The following is a 20,334-nucleotide window of genomic DNA, read 5'->3' as shown; positions in this document are numbered from 1 at the left end:
CGCGGTCGCCCTCGCCGAGGCGAGCACAAACGCGGCCACGAGCAACGCTCCCGAGAGCTGCCCGACAGCGCATGCGCCGCCAAATGACGTCACGGACACGCGAAGCGAAGCCCCGCCTCCACCCGCGGAGCCTCCTCGCCCCGGCGCGAAGCAGCCCAACACCTCCTAGACTAGAAGGCCGGAGTGCTCGGCGAGTGACGTCACGGGCAAGAGGCCATCGGCACGCTCGGGGATACGGGTTCAGTGAAGGGATCGCGGCTTGGTTCACCTAGCAGCCGTATGCTTTTATTGACCACTCCACACGTTTTCTTTAGTCGAAACTGCGGAATGAGCAGCAGGCACCTTACAAAGCATTTATTTAGAGGCACAGATACAAAACAGCTTTGTAAAGCTTGTGCATGTATTGATGCCAGAAGCTTTTATAGCATCGCGCTTTGTCGTCTTTGTAATGTACGTTTTTTGTGAATTATTATTATTATTTATTATACCCCATACTTCATGCCTATTACTTCAAGTAAATTGAATCCATAAAAACCTCTCCTTCCGTATTTTGTACTTGTGGTTTTTACGGCACGGCAATGACGAATGTAATGCACTCGATTAGCTTCACAATTGCGTATGAACAATTTTATTGGGGACACATGTATTTATTACAATCTAGATTATGGTCAAACGAATAATTTCGCTTTCCACGCACTAATTACCGCAGTCCACTAATTTACAACAACTCAAATGAGTTTAGAAATGGGATATAAAACATTTGTGCAGCTATTTACACGAAAACAGCTGCCTTATTGCGCAGAATTTCAGCTTTTCTCTTCCTTGCATTAGCATTGGCATCCAATATTTTGTCATTCATCTTGCAGCAGTAGTACATTAATAAAATATTCGTGCTACACCACAAAAGGTGCCTTAGCACAAATTCAGATTTATGTCAATCCGCGTAGGCGTCGAACTGTGAGGAATCATCACTTTCTATAAATGCACTTGCTGTAATTGAGCAATTAACGTTTCCGTATTTTTCAAAAGTTACTATTTAAAGAAGTTCTGAACATCTTACCCTGGAGTGCGCTAATACAATGAAGTCTGCACGTGGTAGCGCCCTAATCCAGACACTCTGGGCTTCTTCATCTTGCGGAAACTATTTTTCTGCCTTGATTTGTACATGTAATTGCTCCGGCAATTGGGCACGCAGCACTTATTAGGCATATCTTGGCATGGCACTCCACATTCCGGGGCAATGAAGAATCGCGGTACACACAATCGCAAGCACAGCACAAGTGTTGAGACTACATGCACTGGTCCCATCTAGAAAAAAAATGTGCGTTCGGAAGCATGCAATAGCATGGCCGAGCATGCCGGGACTTGTTTAACCCCGAAGCTTTTCAAGGAGCGCCGGGGCTCCTGGAACTAATTGAATTGTTGTCGCCGCTTTCGTCCCCTCGGTCTTCTCCGAATAGCCAGGGTTAACCATCGTATATCTTCCGCGCTTCATTTTCAAAACTGGTGCGCCGCTCGTAGCTTCGTAGCACGCTGCACGGAACTTCTATGTTGGCCTCTTGTGCGTGACATCGCTCAAGGGGAGAGGGTCAGCCAGAAGGCCTTAAGTTCTCTAGAGGGTGTTGAGCAGCCGCCACCCGTGGAGCCTCCTCGCCCCAGCGCGAAGCAGCCGGGCAAGAAAAAACAACACAGCAGGCGTAAGCGCCGCAACATGCGCTCGGTGACGATCACCACCGTCGCTACCGGTGGCGTACGATCAAGCACCCCTGCGACAGCAGAAGACACCGCACCGGCCGCTGAGGGACGGGAAACTGTCCTCTACAGACCACTGGCAAGAAAGGCCCACTTTCTTGCGGCATCGCGCGACGCGATTGCCGCTTTTCTTGCCGGTGTTCCAGGCACCCATCGAGTGCGGCCGAACCTTCGGCGGAACGTCGTAGCCATCGACGCGCTGCCCGGCACGGACCTCTCCGCACTACTCGCCGTCCTGGTGATATGCGACGTGCCTGTCAAGGGGAAGGCACTCATTGCCGACTCCTGCACGGGCACGCTCTTCAACGTGGACCCGGCGATCGATGGGCCTTCCATACTTGAGGGGCTCGAGTCCCGGGTGCCCGTTCTCGCCGTCACCAGGAGCGGCGATGTGGCAACCCTCCGCTTCGCTGGCAGAGACGTGCCGGAAGAGGTCCACCTCTTCAGACACCGCCGTGTCGTGCGCCCGCAGCTGCCGCGGCCGTTGCAGTGCGGTCGATGTGGTCTGTTCGGCCACGCCACAGCGACCTGCTCCCGCGACCCACGCTGTCTGCAGTGCGCGGGGTCGCACGCGACGAGCGCCTGCACTTCAAAGCGGACCCGCTGCATTAATTGCCGGGGCCGCACGAGTCAGCAGAGCCACGCTGCCCCAACTGGCAGCTCGAGCGACGGGTGGCGAGCATACTCGCGAGAACCGTCCCGTGCATCACGCGCCGACAAGCCTTGGTTCTCGCGAGGAGCAGTGCCCCTGCAGCGCTGAACCGGCAGCCGGCCACCACTACAGGACAGCGCACCCCCGAGCCACGACCATCGCCGACGGTTCAGCCGGGACGCTCCTTTCGCGACGTGTTAGCCGGCAACACAGCGCCGCAGCCAGTCGCCGAGAGCAGCCCTGCACAGCCCCACAGTGCGACAACACCCGACGCACGTGACCTCGTTATAACGACGCTCGCGTCGGACTTGCGTGCACTTTTGGAATCGGTACCTGCCGACTCGCCAGCGCGTCACATGTGTGTGGCAGCTCTGGGAATGCATGACGCCCTGATCCAGCATGGCTAGCACACCAGTGGAGCAACGGCCGCGCATCTGTCAATGGAACGTTCGTTCGATGCGCCGCCGTCATCCAGAGCTGGCGGATGGGGCTCTGTCGGACGGATGCGACGTGCTTGCTTTGCAAGAAACCCACGTTCGCCCGGGAGAGCTCAACCTGCCAGGCTTCGTCAGCTACCACAGTGCTGCTAGCTGCGAGCAGGCGTCATGCAAGGCCATTCCGTGTACCGATTCCGCTCATCCGGCTGGGCGATCTCGCGCGTCACTTTACGTACGCGCTGAGCTCCCTCAAGCCGTGGTGAGTGTGGACGATTTGCCGTGCACGGGCGTCGAGTGAGTGGCGGTGACCGTACGAATCGGAACAACCGACACGTGCGTCGCGAGTGTTTACGCGTGCTGCGGCGGCCTCTGGGACGAGGAGCTGATCGCCCGGCTGTCGCAACGGGTGCCCGGTGATCTCGTTGTGTGCGGGGATTTTAACTCCCACGACACCGCGTGGGGCTCAAGCCACACGGACAGTAGCGGCCGCGACCTGCTTGACGCCATCCAGCGGGCGGCTCTGCTCGTAGCCAACACGGGCTGCGTTACTTTCACCCGTCGTGGTTCCGAGGGAAGTGTGTTGGACCTCTCGCTAGTGTCGGAGCGCTGCCACTACACCTGGCGCCGCAGCCCCGACATGCGAGGGTCCGACCGCTACCCAATCCACCTCGAGCCCCGCCACGCCGCCCACCTACCGACGCGCGCATACAGTGTTGTGAATTGGCCGCGATTCCGGGAACTGTGTGCTACAGTGCCAGTCTCGGAGGGCGGCCTCTTTTTCGAACACATCGCGCGGTGCGCGCGAGCCGCGTCGACTCGCTGTGTTGTGCCGGCCGGGACGCCCGTTCCCGACATGAAACAGTTGAACATCCGTGCTGTGCGTCGCAGAGCCGAGAGGATAGCGCTGCGCTCGGTTAAACGCGAGCATTGGACGCTATACAACCGCCTCGACGCGGTATGCCGTCGCCACGCGTAGCAGCGCCGCAACGCCAGCTGGTCCAGCCTCTGCTCGTCGCTGGAACGGGCGAGTGTGCGATCAAGCCCGTGGCGAATCCTGGGAGCGATCCTGCTGCCCCGCGTGCCGCGCTGCCCCGCCCTCTCCATCGCCGTGGCGCGTGGCATCACCAACGGGCAGCTGGCCGAGCTGCTCGCAGAGACTTTCTGCCCGCCTCCCACCATCCGTGCACCAGCGCCGTACGTGCTGCAGCCGCAACCGCATCCAAGGCGAGAGCTGCTTGCCCCGGAGCGCTACTTCCCAACGGCCGGGATCCTCGAGGACATCAGGGCGCTGTGCGATGCTCACTTCACTATCGGTGAGCTTCGCACAGTGCTCACATCGAGGAAACGCCGGTCAGCACCAGGTTCCGATGGCGTCACATATCAGATGCTTAGGAACCTGGATGGTGACCAGCTCCTGCTGCTGCTCGACGCCTACAACAACATCTGGCGAACTGGCTGCATCCCGGACGAGTGGAACGAGGCGGTGGTCGTCCCGCTGCTCAAGGCTGGCAAGGCAGCCAGCAACCCTGCTTCGTACCGGCCCGTTTCGCTCACCTCCGCCGCTGGCAAGGTGCTCGAGGCCATGGCGCTGCGGCGGCTCGAGTGGATTACGGCGGCACTCGACACCTTTGCGGCGGAACAGAGCGGCTTCCGGCGACTCCGGGCCACTGTGGACTGCCTGGCCGATGTGATCGCCACGCTGGAGACAGCGAAACGCCGGGGCGAGGCGGGCTACCTCGTCCTCCTCGACGTCGAGAGCGCCTTCGACCGTCTGCCGCACACTACCATCATGGACGCACTCGATGCGCTCGGAGTGTGCGGTCGAATGCGGAGCTACGTAGCGGCGTTCCTCGGCGGCCGGACGATGCGGGTGCGCGTGAGGGGAGCGTTCAGTCGGCCGCGTGTGGTTGGGACAGGAGTGCCACAGGGCAGTGTGCTTAGCCCATTCCTGTTCAACCTCGCGCTGGCTCGCATCCCCGACTACATTCCCCAGTTCCCGACGCACGAGGTTCGCATCGCGATGTACGCGGACGACATCGCGTTGTTCGCGAGCGGCCCCACCAGTGTCGGCTATGCGGTGCGTGCTTGTGTACAGTGCGCGCTGGATGGGGTCGACGCCTACATCAGCGGGATCGGCCTCACCCTCTCGGCAGCCAAGACCAAGGCGCTCATCGTACACCCAAAGTACGAGGGGCAGTACAACACGCCGCGCTTCACCCTCAAGGGAGTACTGCTTCCGTGGGAGAAGCGTGTTCGCTACTTTGGTCTTGTGATAGACCGGCGGCTCAATTGGTGTGATGCAGTGGCTGCTATGCGGAAAGGTGCCGCGCAGGTGGCGGGCGCCGCACGCTCCCTGCTTGCTCGTGGCCAAGGATGCTCGCCGACCCTCGCGCTGCGCCTGTACAACTCCGTGGCCTCGGCGCGGATCCTGTACGCGTTGCCCCTGGCGGACCTGCAGCCGACGCAATGGACGGTGATGGACGCGGATCACCGAGCCGTCGTACGCCAGTTCCTGTGTCTCCCGCGGTCTTCGCAGTGCGGCGCTACTCTCGCCGAGGCGGGGGAGACGCCCATCTCTCTCCGTGCCGAGGGGCGGGCCCTCAACGACGTGGAGCGCTTGCATCGCTCTCGGCACGGCCAGCAGCTGATCGACCGGCTGCACTCTCTCCCGAGCTCCGGCATGGGCCGCCGCGTGGCCGAGTTCTCCAACCTGGTACGGGGCGGCGCCACAAGCGCATGGCTCGCTCCGCCCCCGCATCGAGAGCGTCGTCTGCTCATTCGCACGACCATCCCTGGCGTTCGAGGCAAGCGCAACACACCGATTTGCGCCTTGCAACAGGAGACGGCTGCAGCCATCAATGAGCAGCTGGCCGGCCGGGTGCTCGTGTTTACCGACGGCTCGGTCTTGCGGGACGGTGGGGCTGCTGCCGCGTGCGTCCCTCCTTCAATCCCGGCGCAGAGTCAGTGCCGCGTGTTGAGCGCGGTCTCATCGACACACGCGGAGCTGGCGGCCGTCGACTTGGCGGCCGAGCTGATCTACCGACGGCGCATCCCTGCGGCGGCCATCCTGACAGACTCCCGCGCGGCGCTGCACATGCTGGCCAGGGCCGACCAGGGACCCCCGCTGATTCAGCGCCTCCTACGCAAGATGCACGGCGTTTGCGAGCAGGGATGCGACCTCATTCTGCAGTGGGTGCCTGCCCACATCGGCATACACAGGAACGAGGAAGCGGACCGGCTCGGGAGGGCCGCCCACACGGCGTCGGTGCCTCGATCGCTCGTCGTGACTCCCTTCGATGTCGCCCGTCACACCGTGGCGGGCATGTTGCGAGCGAGACACCCGGACGCCCGCGTCGCCAGTGGCAACCCGCCGAAGCTGCTGCCACGCACGGGACTTCACAGACGAGACCGGGCGCTGCTGCTTCGACTCCGCATCGGCTGCTACCGCACCGCAGCAAGGACGCACCGCTTGCAAGGTACGGGGAGCCCCTTCTGCCTCAAGTGCGCCGATGTGGAGGACTTAGAGCACGTGCTTTTACGGTGCCCAGAGTACTTGGTGCAGCGTGACACGCTCACGAGCGCCTACCGCCGCCTTGGCCTGCCGTGCGACAGTACCGATGCGCTTCTGTTCCCGGCGGCGCATTCATCAGTGACCGGGCGCGCCTTCGCGGCGCTGCTCGATTTGTTGGACGGCGCCGAACTGTACGAGCGGCTGTAGCCCCCGCGCCTTCCTGACGTGCCTTACCGCTGGGCTATCTCTCACTTCTATACTCTGTTTTCTTCGCCACCCTTTTCATCCCTCTCCCCTCACCCGTACAGCGCCGTGGAGGTGCCCTCGCACGAGAGGCAGTAACAGCGCTGTACTTATCTCTCCCTTTTCCCCGTTAAAACCACTCACACACGACCGGTCGGGCGTATTCCGATCTCGTTTGCTCGGCTACTGACAACAACACTGCGATGCCTCCCCAGCCCAGCGGTAAGGCCGTGAAGAAGGCCGGCAAGGCGCAGAAGAACGTGCGCGCCACCGACAAGAAGAAGAAGCGCCGCAGGAAGGAGAGCTTCTCGATCTATATCTACAAGGTGCTGAAGCAGGTGCACTCGGACACTGGAGTCTCCAGCAAGGCCATGTCTATCATGAACAGCTTCGTGAACGACATCTTCGAGCGTATCGACGCGGAGTCGTCCCGTCTGGCTCACTACAACAAGCGCTCGACCATCACGAGCCGGGAGATCCAGACTGCCATGCGTCTGCTGTTGCCCGGCGACCTGGCCAAACACGCCGTGTCTGGCCAGCTCTGTCTGTGGTCAGGTGTCTGCTACGCCTACTTTGGGCAGCTCTCAAGGGTCACCACTCAGTCCACTGCTGTGGAACATTGTCATCTGCGGATTGCTTGACCTCCCCTTTCCACCGGACGTGGTTGCGCAGGCCTATGCAGATGACACTGTCATAGTCCTCTCTGCAGACAATCGTCGCGCTTTAGAATCCAAGGTAGCTCTTACTCTTAATCTTATCTCGACCTGGGCACAGCGTACGAAACTCTCCATTAGTACCGACAAATCTTCCTGTTTATACTTCCCCAATAGCCACTCTGCTTCCTCTTCCCGCACCCGTCTTCCCATAGTTCGTTTTAATGGCTTTCCCCTCAAATTTCAGTCGAACATTAAAATTTTTGGGGTCATCTTTGACACCCACCTAAACTTTAACGCTCATTTAACGCATCTCCGTACAAAAGCAGACCTTCTCTCTTCCCGTCTTCTCCTGCTCGTTGGCATGCATTATTCGATGGGCCCTTCCGCTCTCCGTCTCCTCTATAATCAGGTTTTACTTCCGTCCATCACTTATGCTTCTCCCGTCTGGTGGCCAACGTTTCCTACTTCACAGTCTAAAATCAAAATATCCTCTATCCAACGTACCCTTCTGCTCCCAATCACCGGTGCCTTCCGCACGACGCGTACATCGTCGCTTCAGGTTCTGGCTAACACACCACCGCTCCATATTGAATTAGACCGTCTAAACGCCTACTTCTCTTTATTTGCACTCAAAGCGCTCATATTTTATGGCCCTGACTCCTACCATCCGGCGCTTGTTAACTACTTTATGAACCCTTGGGACTTTCATCCAAGCATGAAATCTCGTTTTACCCATTCCCACCTTCAAGATGTACCCTCTGTAATCACTATGCCGGCCTATCATCTGTATACCGACGGCTCCTACTCTTCCCAGTCTGCTGGAGCCGCTTTCGTACTTTATAGTCCAACAGGCCACATCACCAAAGTTGGAAAATTTAAACTTTTTGGTTCCACTTCATCTTATGCTACCGAAACAGCTGCTTTACTGGAGGCATTAGCCTATATACAGACTTTGCCCCATTTCATCCCTCTCCACATCTACACCGATTGCTTGTCCATACTCACTGCATTGAATACTTCACGACAACAAATCCCTCTGTCAGGCAAATCAAGCAGCTCCTTCAGTTCATCTCTAACCGGCGACGGGTATCTCTTTTCCATGTACCGGCACACCAGGGCATCGAGGGAAACGAGATGGCGGATTCCTCGCCAACTCCGCCGCCTCCCATGGTGTTTCTCGAACCCTCCTTGTCGCTCCCTCCTCTATCAAATCAAGGATGCGTGCCTATTCCTTGCCCAGTGGAATGCTCACTGGGCGCGAGAGAATAGCGACACTGCACTCTTTCAATGGATAAAAAACGTCAGTCGCATTCCCTCTTTCTTTCCACCTTAAAGACCCATTGTCCACCTCACCTCCGCTCATGGCCGCTTCCCTTTCTATTATTTCCGCTTTCACCTTTTATCCCACAGTAAATGTGCCTGTGGTAATCCTTGCACAGACTTGCTTCACTACTTCAATGACTGTACCCTTACATCTCACATTGCTAATCCCCTTAAAGAGAATCTCCCCTCTACCATTACACCTGATCGTTACCTCTCCTTTCTTACAGATCAAAGAAAGCGCGCACTTCTTATTCGTCTATATCGAATCATTTCATCGTTCACTTTCCCGGACTCCTCCTAATTCTTTCTACCTTTTCCTTCATCGGTTTCCTTTCCCTCTCCTATTTCCCTGTCTCCACTTTATATCCCTCCCACCTTGCCCTTCGCCTTTCGTCTTATAGTGTCCTTGGTTATGCCAACTAAGGTGGAGCTTGTCTCCGGGGACACTATAGATGGAATGGCTGCTTTCTTCTTTTGGCAGTTTAGCTCCTCTTCCCATCCTTCTCTGTGCCCTAGATACCCCTTCTCAACCTGCCTGACAGCATTTTCAGCTTTCTTGCAGATCTTCCGTTGACCTGCAGTCCAGTGGATTCTGCAACCCCACTGCTGCCTGATGTCAAGTCACCCCTACCGGAACCATCCGGTTATGCAAATACTCCTCCTGGCCGGTGCAGTCTGGTCTACTGGAAACTCTGCACCGCTTTTCGGAACCCTGATGGACCTGCTGGCCTCCTTGGACCATGCTCTCTTAAGACGTCCTAGTTCCTTTTCCCCCTTTTCCTCCTACGAAATAAAAAATTGGACGGAACGAGACCTCACCCATCCCACGCTGATGCAGACAAGTCCTCCGCCGTCCTATCCCCTCCTGTTATGCATCAACATTCTCTGTTGGTTTACCTCGGTTTTTTTCTTAATAATTGGCTTTACTTCAAATTACATTTTGGGTTTCCACCCCTCTTCATTTACTTTTGATTGGCTTAAAGCTGCTATACCTTGGTGGTGCGGCTTTGCCTCATTTTTGTTTAGGTTATTTTTGTTTTACGAGGGGCTCAAAATACGCCGTGTCCGAGGGCACCAAAGCCGTCACCAAGTACACCAGCTCCAAGTAGGCGACCGAGCGCTCGTCCGCGCAGCCAACACCCAACGGCTCTTCTCAGAGCCACCCAAAGTGTCTGCATTGGCATTGGGATGTAGTGAGAATCTCGACAATTCCGTCCGTTCCCTCTGTTCCACGCTTCCTCGTTTACACACACCCGGCGCGCGCTGTCACATTCTCATTGCGACAGCGCGTGTGCTGAAAGTTTTGTATCAGAACGCCATGCGCGCAGCACAACACACACAAAAAGGGACTCTCACGGGCCATTAGGCCCGTGAGAGTCCCTTTTATATGATATATGCACTTTTATATATCCCTTGTATAGATATATGCACTGCATATATCTCTCAGCTCGTGAAATCCTAATCGACGCCTTGGGCTCCCCATAGACCGTCCTGAGGAGTTTCCGTCTCCTATGGGTTTCGCGGTTTTACTCAAAAGAGCCTTCCCAGCTCTCATTGAGTTCTTTTGAGTCGTCGAACCTTACCACGCTGCCATAGGCCCCGTTTCACGCTTCTCTCTCTCTCTTATATTATTATTATTTCTTTCTTCTTCACGGCCTTCCGCTCGTCCTCTTTAATCTTTGTTTCTCTTGGCTCCTTTATCCTCCTTACCCTCCCCCGTGCAGTACTGTTGAGGTGACCTCCTAAGCGAGAGACAGCTACGGTACTGCACTCTTCTCTTCTTTTACCATTTCAACGGCACTTGCTACTGCTTCTTGTTTTCAAACACGCGGCGTGCGCGGTCGGACAGCGCGTGTGCTACAGCTTTTGCAGCAGAACTGCACGGAACGCCATGGGGCTCAGCACAACAACACACACAGAGCAAGTATGGGGCGCGTGAGGCGACTCTGCGCGAGCGGCCACGTTCGCCTGCATACACTAATTACCACGGCGCGTGTTTCACACACCGAGGATGATGAGGCGGTCGTTGCTACACATTTACTTAATTCTGATGTAGCGCAACATTTAAAAGCAGGCAGCCGTCATCCCTCCTTTTTTTTCTTTTTAACGTTTTGTTTCTTCTTGTCGTTCGACGCGCTTTTCGGGCCCTGAGGTGTGTCTCTATGGCTGCTAGAACTAATGCCCTCTCGGCGGCCGCCCGCACGTATGCAGCAGTGCTCCGGACTGAAATTCAGAGCCGCATTGCTGTAGCGGTGGCTGGCGAGCGGAAATGGGTGCGCACGTTCACGAAGCAGCACTGCCTAAGGGGAAATTTTACACTGTTATTACAAATGTAGTACCTTGAAGTGGGAAAAGAGATGCGCGCGCTCTCCGCATGCTGCATAGCTAGCGGTTTCGCGCGCGCCCTGCGTAGCTGCCTTCGTACGGGCGATGGGAGAGGGAGGAGTAAGGAGCGGCGCCAGCAGTCCCCTCGCTCTCTTCCGTCCCCTAGAATGCTGAATTGGGCTCGCGCGCGCGTCTTAGGCTGATTTCGCTGACGTTATCTACGTGCCTACATAAGCTATCGCGACGAAATTTGACGGTCGTGTAGGCACCAGTCAGCGGTGCCGGCGTGCGAAATTTGAAACGCCTGAGGCCAACAGAGCATGAACGCGCCCTGTTTCGCGACTAGTGATCAAGTGAACGATGTTGGCGTGGCGGAGTTTGAAGCTGTGCGCACGGTGTGCTTTGCGGCAATGACCAGGGTGCACTTGAAAGCGTAGCCGAGCTACCGGTGAATAGAACGAGTAATCATAATTATGAGAACACAATAAACTTGTTACTGGGGCGCGACACGAGCAGTGGGTACGTGCAACATAGCACAATAACATTGTTGACACGTTTGTTTTTCTCTTGGCGAGTTGAGCAAAAGAAGAAGGGAGGCGGGTTGAACATCAGCCTACGTTGCAGTCAGAAATGCCAAAAAGAAACAACATAAGAAAAAAAAGAGTAAACTCCGCGATTGTGTTGCGAAACCACTTGTCTTGAACTCAGTGCGTGGCCTAAGCAGGGCTCAGTGCTGCCACCCGCGACTCACTCGCGAAGAGAGGCCGCGCTGCCCCTGAGCCAATCGGCGCGCGTTTCACCTCCTCGCCCTTCGGCGCGGCTTCCTCGCTCAGTCGCGGCGCAAGGATGCGGCATTCGCTTTCCTGACTCGCTTCGAAGCAGCAGCGATTCGCTTTCCTGACTCGCTTCGAAGCAGCAGCAGGCATTCGCTTTCCTGACTCGCTTCGAAGCAGCAGCACATTCGCTTTCCTGACTCGCTTCGAAGCAGCAGCAGATTCGCTTTCCTGACTCGCTTCGAAGCAGCAGCAGATTCGCTTTCCTGACTCGCTTCGAAGCAGCAGCAAGAGAATTCGCTCTCCTGATTGATACGAGTAGCAGCAATAGATCCGCTTTCCTGACTCTCTAAGGACCGGCAACAGAGCACAACATGGATTTCGCCTCACCCGGAGAGCGCCCGCCGCGCGTTAGCCACCGTCGCCACGCCAGTCTAAGCTTGGTGACACTCGGCCCCGCGTCACTGGACGAACTCCGGTCAAGGGAAGACCTTGAAATCCGTGCCACACGCATGCTGGGCCAGTGGCTCAAACACCGCGCCACCACCATTACTCCACCCACGGTTTCCCCACCACATGAGGACACCCCAGAAAACGCCATGAACCCGTCAGCCCCCGAGGTAGCCTTGGAGCCTCCCGCGGACGCTGTTCAAGCACACGAGGAGCCCCATACCTCGATCCCCCTACCTTCCTCTGACGACGAGGATATGGACCTGTCGAGCTCGAGAAAGCGAGCTCGCGAAACGGAGAGCGACGACGACGAGCACACCACGCGTCGTAAGCAGCCGCTGAGCGCTCTCCCTACCTCGGAGCTGCACGTTGCAGCCAGCAGCCACGTGGGGCAAGGAGACCAGGGCAGCGCCATTTTGCCAACCTCCCGCGAAACAGCTGCGAGTCTCTCCCTTTTGGCCCACCAAGGAGCCCCTCCGGAAAGCGCGGGCGCCATCTCTCGGCGTCCCGACGAGGCGACAGCCACCTGCTTCGCGCCTCCTCCGAACGAGGGCGCCCCTGGCCCCGCCCCCAATGCGCCGTCTGCTCCCGATGGCGGCGCGCCCCTCGCAGCGTCGTCTGCTAGCATTCTGGCTGCTCGCGAGAACGATGCTGCCGCGATGGAGCTCGCGGACGAAGGCCCCATCGGCTCGTCGCAGCAGGGCCCCGAGCACACTGCGGCGCGATTCCTTAAGGACCCGCCACGCCAACCTGCCCCGCTACCGAAGCGAAAGGGGAAGAAGCACCACAAAGCTCCTGCCACTGCCTCGCCTTCATCTCCCGATGCTTCGGACGGCTCGCGGCGCCCGCCCGCCAACCCTCTCAACCCCAGCGTGCCTGTAGCAGCCGTACCGAGGAATTCACCACCCGCCAGCGAGCCAACCTCAGACGGCTTCACCCTCGTGCAGTCGAGGGGGGACAGGCGGCGTGCGAGGGCCGTGGAGACTGCTGCACTCCCAGTGGACCCTGCGGTCATCGGTACGGTGCTGTTCCGTTCCTCGGCACCCGGCGGAGCCTTCCGGGGAGCACCGCGCCTCGCACTCGCTGCGGCCCTCTCTTCACGGCCCGGGGTATCAGCGGTGCGAGTCAACCACAGGCGCAACATCGTCGCCGCTGATACCACCACCCACGAGTGCCTAGAAGGGCTGCTCAAGCTCACCGAGCTGCACGCGATCCCCGTGACTGCTCGACTACCGGCTGAGCGTGGAAAGAGTACCGGCTTTCTACACGGGGTGAACGGGCTGCCTGCTGACGCGGACCTGCTGGGAGCAATCGAATCCAGCGTTCCTGTGCTGTCGGCGCATCTGGACGGGAGCACCGCCACCCTCCGTTTTGCGGGACCGGTCCCCCCTGAGCATGTTCGCGTGCTCAAACTCGGCTTCAGGTTGAGGCCAGCCAGGCCCCGTCCAGTGCAGTGCCGGCAGTGCGGCCGCTTCGGGCACGTCCTAGAGTCATGCCAATGGCCGAGCGACTGCATCTCATGCGGCAAAAACCACGCGGCGAGCGTCTCCTGCCAGACCATCCGATGCAGAAACTGCGGGGGCCCCCACAGAGCAGACACTCCCGCTTTTCCCAAGTGGCAGGAAGAACGGAGGGTGGCCACGATCATGGCTTCATCCACCTCGGCACTGTCAAGGCGCGCTGTAAGGGCAGCAGTTCGCGAGGAGCAGCGTCCTCCTCACCCGCGATGCGGTCCTACGCCAGTGCACTGAAGGGCTCCAGCCCTGCACCGAGGCGCCCAGTACCAGCGCCGCGTGCTTCCCAACGCCAGCCCACACAGGAAGCCGCCGCCCCACGTGCCCAGACCACTGTGGATCAGCTGCTAGCAAATCTGCTACTCACCATGCAAGCAGTCAGCACTATGCTACCAGCTGACCACCCGCTCCGGACCATCTGCCTGCACGCAGTGGCTAGCCAACAGCCACACAACCAGCAGGGCTAGTCGCAATGCCAAACATCGGCCGCGCATCCTGCAGTGGAATGTGCGTTCGCTGCACCGGCGTCACGCGGAATTAGCCGCACACCTACTCCTGCACGAGTACGACGTACGCGCGTTGCAGGAAACATACACGCGCAACGGAGACTGCAGCCTACCGGGTTTCGTGGGCTACCACAGCGCGACCACCTGCGAGCTACGGACTTGCGCGAACGTGCCGTGTTGTGACCCGCTACACCCGCCTGGTCGCTCCCGCGCGTCTGTTTACATCCGTGCGAGCCTTGCTCAAGCCGTCGTTCGAGTGGCCGACATCGTCCCTGCTTCCGTGGAGTGCGTGGCTGTGACTGTGCGCGTTGGGGGGACCGACACTTGTGTCGCCAGCGTGTCTGTGCAGCCCGTACGACAGTGGAATACGGCCTTCATCTCGAGCCTCATCGCGCGCATCGGTGGCGACTGTGTCGTGTGCGGTGATTTTAACTCTCACCACACGGTATGGGGCAGCGCCCACAGCGATCCGAGTGGCAGGGACCTGCTGAACTGCATCAATTCAACGGGCCTGCTAATCCTGAACACTGGCAGTCCCACTTTTGTTCGTCGGAGGGTACACAGGAGTGCAATAGACCTGTCGCTCGTGAGCGAGCGCTGCCACTACGAGTGGGTCCGCAGCCCTGACACGCAGGGATCGGATCATTGCCCTATTTCCCTCGACCCGCTCGGCTTCAACCGCGCAAGAATGTGTACGTATCGCGTCACGGACTGGTCCAAGTTCCGATCACTCTGCGCCACATCCCCTCCCGCGAACACAGATTTCGTCACGCATATTTCAAGGTGCGTGAACGCCGCCACCAAATCGTGCGTGGTGCCTGCTGGAACGCCGGCCCCCGATATGAAGCTCCTCAACTTGCACGCTGTCCGTCGTCATGCCGAACGCCGTGCCATCAGAAGCGACAAGGTGGAACACTGGTCGATATATAACCGCCTTGACGCTGCATGCCGCCGTCACGCCAGGCATCGCCGAAACCAGAGCCTTTGTGTGTCGTTGGAGGATAGCCGCGACAAGTCGCGCCCTTGGCGCATTCTCGCTGCCCTCCTTCACCCGGAGATCCCCCGCCACCCTGCACTCTCCATTGCAGTAGCTCAGGGCTTGAGCACACAGCAACTGGCAGAACTATTCGCGGATTCCTTCGCGCCGCCGTTACCCGCTGCACGTCCCGTGAGTGCAGCCTGCGCACTCCCGCCGTACAAGGCTGAACTGCTCGCTCCCCTGCGCTATTTTCCTACGCGTGCAATTTTGGAACATATCGAGGTGTTGTGTTCGGCGGACTTTACACTGAGTGAGTTGCGAAGGGTGTTGAACACGCGTAAACGACGTTCCGCGCCTGGCGCCGACGGACTGACACATCAGGTCCTGAGGAACATCGATGCAGCGCAGCTCCCTTCACTGCTCGAGGCATTCAACAGTGTCTGGCGCAGCGGCATCATCCCTGCTGAGTGGAAGGAAGCGATCGTCGTGCCCATACTCAAGCGCGGCAAAGCGGCCACGAACACCAGCTCGTATCGTCCAGTGTCGCTTACCTCGGTAGCCGGCAAAACACTGGAGGCCATGGCTTTGCACCGCCTTGAGTGGATCGCTTCCGCCCTCGACGCTTTCGCCCCCGAACAGAGTGGATTCCGGCGACTGCGCTCAACAGCGGACTCGCTCGCGGATGTTGTGGCTACACTCGAGGACGCGGCAAGTCGCCGTGAGGCTGGATATCTCGTGCTGCTTGACGTGCAAGGCGCATTCGATGGTCTGCCCCATACCACCATCACTCAAGCACTACGTGAGCTGCATGTCACCGGCCGCCTCTTCGACTACGTTGCGGCCTTCCTCAGTGACCGCATGCTCAGAGTCCGAGTTGGCAACGCGCTCAGCTCCACCCGAAGCGTGACTTCCGGCGTTCCACAGGGCAGCGTCATCAGCCCGTTTCTATTCAACCTCGCACTGGCAAGCCTTCCTGATTTTATTCCGAAGATCACAGCACACGAAGTTCGTGTGGCGATTTACGCCGACGACATTGCGCTGTTTGCGTGCGGGCCCACGGACCCCGGCTATCCAGTACGAGAGTCACTGCAGTCGGCGATGAACGCTGTGGATGAACACCTCGCCAGCATTGGGCTACAGCTCTCGGCATCAAAAACTGAGGCGCTGTTGGTGCATCCCCGCTCTCACGCGCGCTTCGTAGTACCGCCACTCGTCCTGCGTGGAAGCCCCCTCCCGTGGCAGAGAAAAGTGCGTTATCTCGGCCTCAACATCGACTGCCGCCTCAACTTCGACGCCGCTGTCTCCCAGCTATGCAAGGACTCGAAGAAGGTAGCCGGCGCCGCACGCTCCCTGCTCGCCCGTGGTCGTGGATGCACACCGCACCTTGCGCTCCGAGTCTACAACTCGGTAGCAACGTCGCGTGCGCTCTATGCACTGCCCATTACCAACGTCAGAGCCGCCAACTGGAGGGCGATCGATATGGAGCACCGCACCGTAATCCGCCAACTTTACGGGCTTCCTCGCAACTCGCAAGTGGGAGCAACTCTCGCCGAAGCGGGAGACTGGCCGCCCTCACTTCGCGCACGGAAGCAAGCGATGAACCACATCGAGCGCCTTCAACGTTCGCCACAGGGACAACGCCTCGTGTGTCGCCTCCATACCATCGAAGGCTCGGTCATGGGCCAACGTGCCACCGAATTCAGCGCACTCGTCGCGTCGACGCCGCAACTTCTACCCCTGCCGGTCTCGCCGCACGCCTCCGCGCTACTCGATGTCAACACCACGGTGCCGGGCGTCAAGTGCAAGCGTCGAACAGCTGTTTGTGGTATGCAGCAGGAAACGGCCGCACTTCTGCACGAGCGCTTGGAGGGCCGGCTGTTTGTTTACACCGATGGCTCAGTGGCGAGTGATGGTTCCGGTGCTGCAGCGTGCACGGCGCCGGATATTTGTGCCACACGGCAGTGCCGCCTTCGTGTTGTGTCGTCGTCGACGGTGGCCGAGCTTGCGGCGATCGACCTAGCAGCTGATCTCCTGCTTCAACAGTGCAGTGTTGTTTCTGCCGCGATCCTTTCGGACTCGCGCGCGGCACTGTGTATGCTGGCGAAGGATTACCTGGGACCTCCGTTGGTGCAGCGCGTCGGCTCAAAGCTCCACCATCTCGTCAGCCAGAGCTGCGATTTGGCGTTGCAATGGGTTCCGGCGCACATTGGCCTGCAAGGGAACGAAGCCACCGACGCTCTCGCAAAGCAGGCTCATTCCTGTCGCTTCCCCCTCGCCACCTCGGTAAACGGTTTCGACGTGGCGAAAACAACAATTCTGCGCGCGCTCCGCGCACAGCACCCGGACCGGCGCATCGCCGCAGGTACTACGTCACTTCGACTCCTCCCCGCGTGGGCTTCTCTCGGGCGGACCGCTCCTTCCTCCTTCGCCTGCGTGTCGGCTGCTACAAGACGGCTGCCAGAACGCACAGGCTGCAGGGAATTGGCCGCCCCGCGTGCAGCAACTGCGGCGATTTGGAGACGCTCGACCACTTGCTACTACACTGCCCTGCCTTCGGTGTGCAGCGCACGGACTTGTGTACAGTCTATCGACGACTGGGACTGACTTACGATACGGCGACCGCGCTGCTATTCCCTGCAGCTCACTCGTCAATCGTGAAGCACGCTCTTTCGGCACTGCTGGACTATTGCAATGCGACGCACTTGAGAGCGCGGCTCTGAGCCCCGCACTCGCATTTTCATCGTTTTTTTTGCCCTTGCCACGTTCCTCCTGTCTTTCTCTCTTTCACCTTTTTCTCCCCGTTTCCCCTACCCTGTGCAGTGCTGTTGAGGTGCCCTCCTGTGAGAGGCAGTTACGGCGCTGCACTCATCTCTTCCGTCTCCTTTCAAAATCACTTCACACAAGCAGCAGCAACAGCCGAGATGTCTGGACGTGGCAAGGGAGGCAAGGGTGGCGCGAAGCGTCATCGTAAGGTGTTGCGTGACAACATCCAAGGCATCACCAAGCCAGCCATCCGTCGCCTCGCTCGCCGTGGTGGTGTCAAGCGTATCTCTGGCCTGATCTACGAGGAGACACGTGGTGTGCTCAAGGTGTTCCTCGAGAACGTGATCCGGGACGCTGTCACCTACACTGAGCACGCCAAGCGCAAGACCGTGACCGCCTCAGCCTGGTTGCTGCTCGCTTCGCTCTTCGCAGTTTCGGCCAAAGGTCGGTTTTCCCTCCTTCGCCGCCCTCTCTGTTGTTGGTGGACCTTTATAAGTGTCTCGTGCACCCGGCCGAGGTCGTTTGCTGTGCTGCAAGGCCTTACTTTTGACGGGATCGACGTGTGCTGGTGTGTCATCGGACGGCGGCTGGACTGATGGCTCATACCCACTAGTGGGATATGGCTGCTGTTCAGCCTACCGCAGCTGGACTTTCCACCGGGGGCGACCCCACTTCAGCGGGTTCTTCTCCGCGATCGGGCGGCTCTGTCTTTTCGGTGGTCGGGGATAATGCGCTTCGTCAGCTGAGCCTGGAATCTCGCGAAGGAGACCCCCCTGCTGCTGACTCTGTTCATGGTGGCGAGGTCGACCTGCCTTCTACTGCCCAAAGCCGTGTGGATGGCGCGCTGACGGCGTCTTTTCATCGCGCCGTCTCGCTCCAGAAGGACATTATGGACATCCTATTTGATTCTCAGTGTAAAGTGACGAACGCCCAACGCTCCCTAATCCTTGGACATCTGCGGCAAATTCTCCAGGAGTGCGCCGATATGAGAGCGGTGGCGGCACGGCAGTGCGGGCGTGCTGACGAACTTCGTGAGCAGTTGGCCCAGACACGGTTGGGTGCTGCGGTGTGTCCCGCGGCGGACGTCCGGACCGGGGCTCTGGCGTCCTATGCTACCGTAGTCCGCGAGGGTGCACCTACAGTCCTCAGTGCACCTGCTGGACTCGCTGCTGCTGCGCTGTCCTCGGCGTCCACCCTGACCGAGGGCGCCACCGACACCCACTTCAGGCGAGACCATGAACACATTATGTTCTTATCACCTCTCGTTCCCACATCCTCTCAGGACATTCATTCTGTACTTAAAGCAAACATTGACCCAGTCAAAGAACAAATAGGAGCCGTTACTATTCGAAAGACTTCACATGGGCTGGCAATCCTTTCAAATGACAAGACATCAATGGACCGGCTTAAGGCTGCCCTTGAACGAAATCATGTGACGAACACCACCATGTCAATTCGCTTACCGCTAAAACGTAAGCCCCACATTAAGTTAACGGGGGTTGATCCTGACATCCCTGCCGCTACTTTAGTTGCGCAACTCAACGCCCGCAATCCTGGCTTGGACTTAGATATCTCATTATGCTCGGTACGTGTATCCATTAAAGAACGCTCGGGTAACTTTTCCCACGTGTTAGAAGTTACTCCTTCGGCGTTCCGCTCCCTCCTGAGCCGCGGGCGAGTTATGGTGGGCTGGACTTCGGCAGCGGTGGTCGAAGACCTCCATGTCCCCACTTGTACGTTTTGTGCGACTTATGGTCACCCTCGCCGTGCCTGCCCCGTGCGACAGCAGGAGGATATGGCCGTCTGCACGCGCTGCGCGGGCCCACATCTTTACCCACAGTGTACTGTTCGCTTGGGTGACGCGGCCGTGTGGTGTAACGAGTGACGCAAGGCCGGTTTAGCAAGCACGCACCCTACTGGGGACCGTCTCTGCCCTCTCTTAGCCAGCCGGGTGGCCCGCTTAAGGGCTAGAACCGATTATGGCTGACGCCTCCCACGATGCTCCTGGGTCGCCGTGCGACGGCTTCAGTGTAGCGGATGGTTGGTCCCGCACTTGCACGCAGTGGTGGACATGTCCTCTGAGCTCGCGTGCGAGCCTGGGGCTGCCGTGTGGCGTCCTCTTTGTTCTGCGACTTCATTTGTTCTTTATCTACGAATCTTTACTTCCGGCCTCCTGCGTTGCTCGTTGTCTCCCCACTAGCTTTTGCTCATTTCTGATCCCCTTTTCTCCCCTGCCTCTCACCCTGATCAGTGCCTCTCTACGCCTCCTGTCCGATCTTCTCCCTTTTGCAATCTCTCGACACTTGTCTATCCTCCTCTCCGGGGTGCGTGCGTGCGAGGACGCACGCGCATGGTTATTTAACGTGCTTCCCTCTTCGCCCCGGCATCAGTGGCTTTTAGTTGGTTTTAGCCAAGATGCATACCTATAAGTTCTTGCAGGCTAACATTGA

At 58.5% G+C, this 20,334-nt stretch overlaps 1 protein-coding gene across 1 annotated transcript; it reads left to right on the top strand.

Annotated features, from left to right (window-relative positions):
* Nucleotides 1–2,803: 2,803 nt before the first annotated feature.
* Nucleotides 2,804–6,559, top strand: LOC142588570 (uncharacterized). The gene is made up of 2 exons (XM_075700408.1): nucleotides 2,804–2,971; nucleotides 3,818–6,559. Exons 1-2 carry the CDS (start codon nucleotides 2,804–2,806, stop codon nucleotides 6,557–6,559), a joined length of 2,910 nt encoding a protein of 969 aa, XP_075556523.1.
* Nucleotides 6,560–20,334: the final 13,775 nt, after the last annotated feature.

This window comes from Dermacentor variabilis, chromosome 7 (assembly GCF_050947875.1).
Source record: "Dermacentor variabilis isolate Ectoservices chromosome 7, ASM5094787v1, whole genome shotgun sequence".
Taxonomy (NCBI): Eukaryota; Metazoa; Arthropoda; class Arachnida; order Ixodida; family Ixodidae; genus Dermacentor; species Dermacentor variabilis.
Note: the sequence above shows the minus strand (reverse complement) of the source record. Positions and strands in the feature narration are given on the sequence as shown.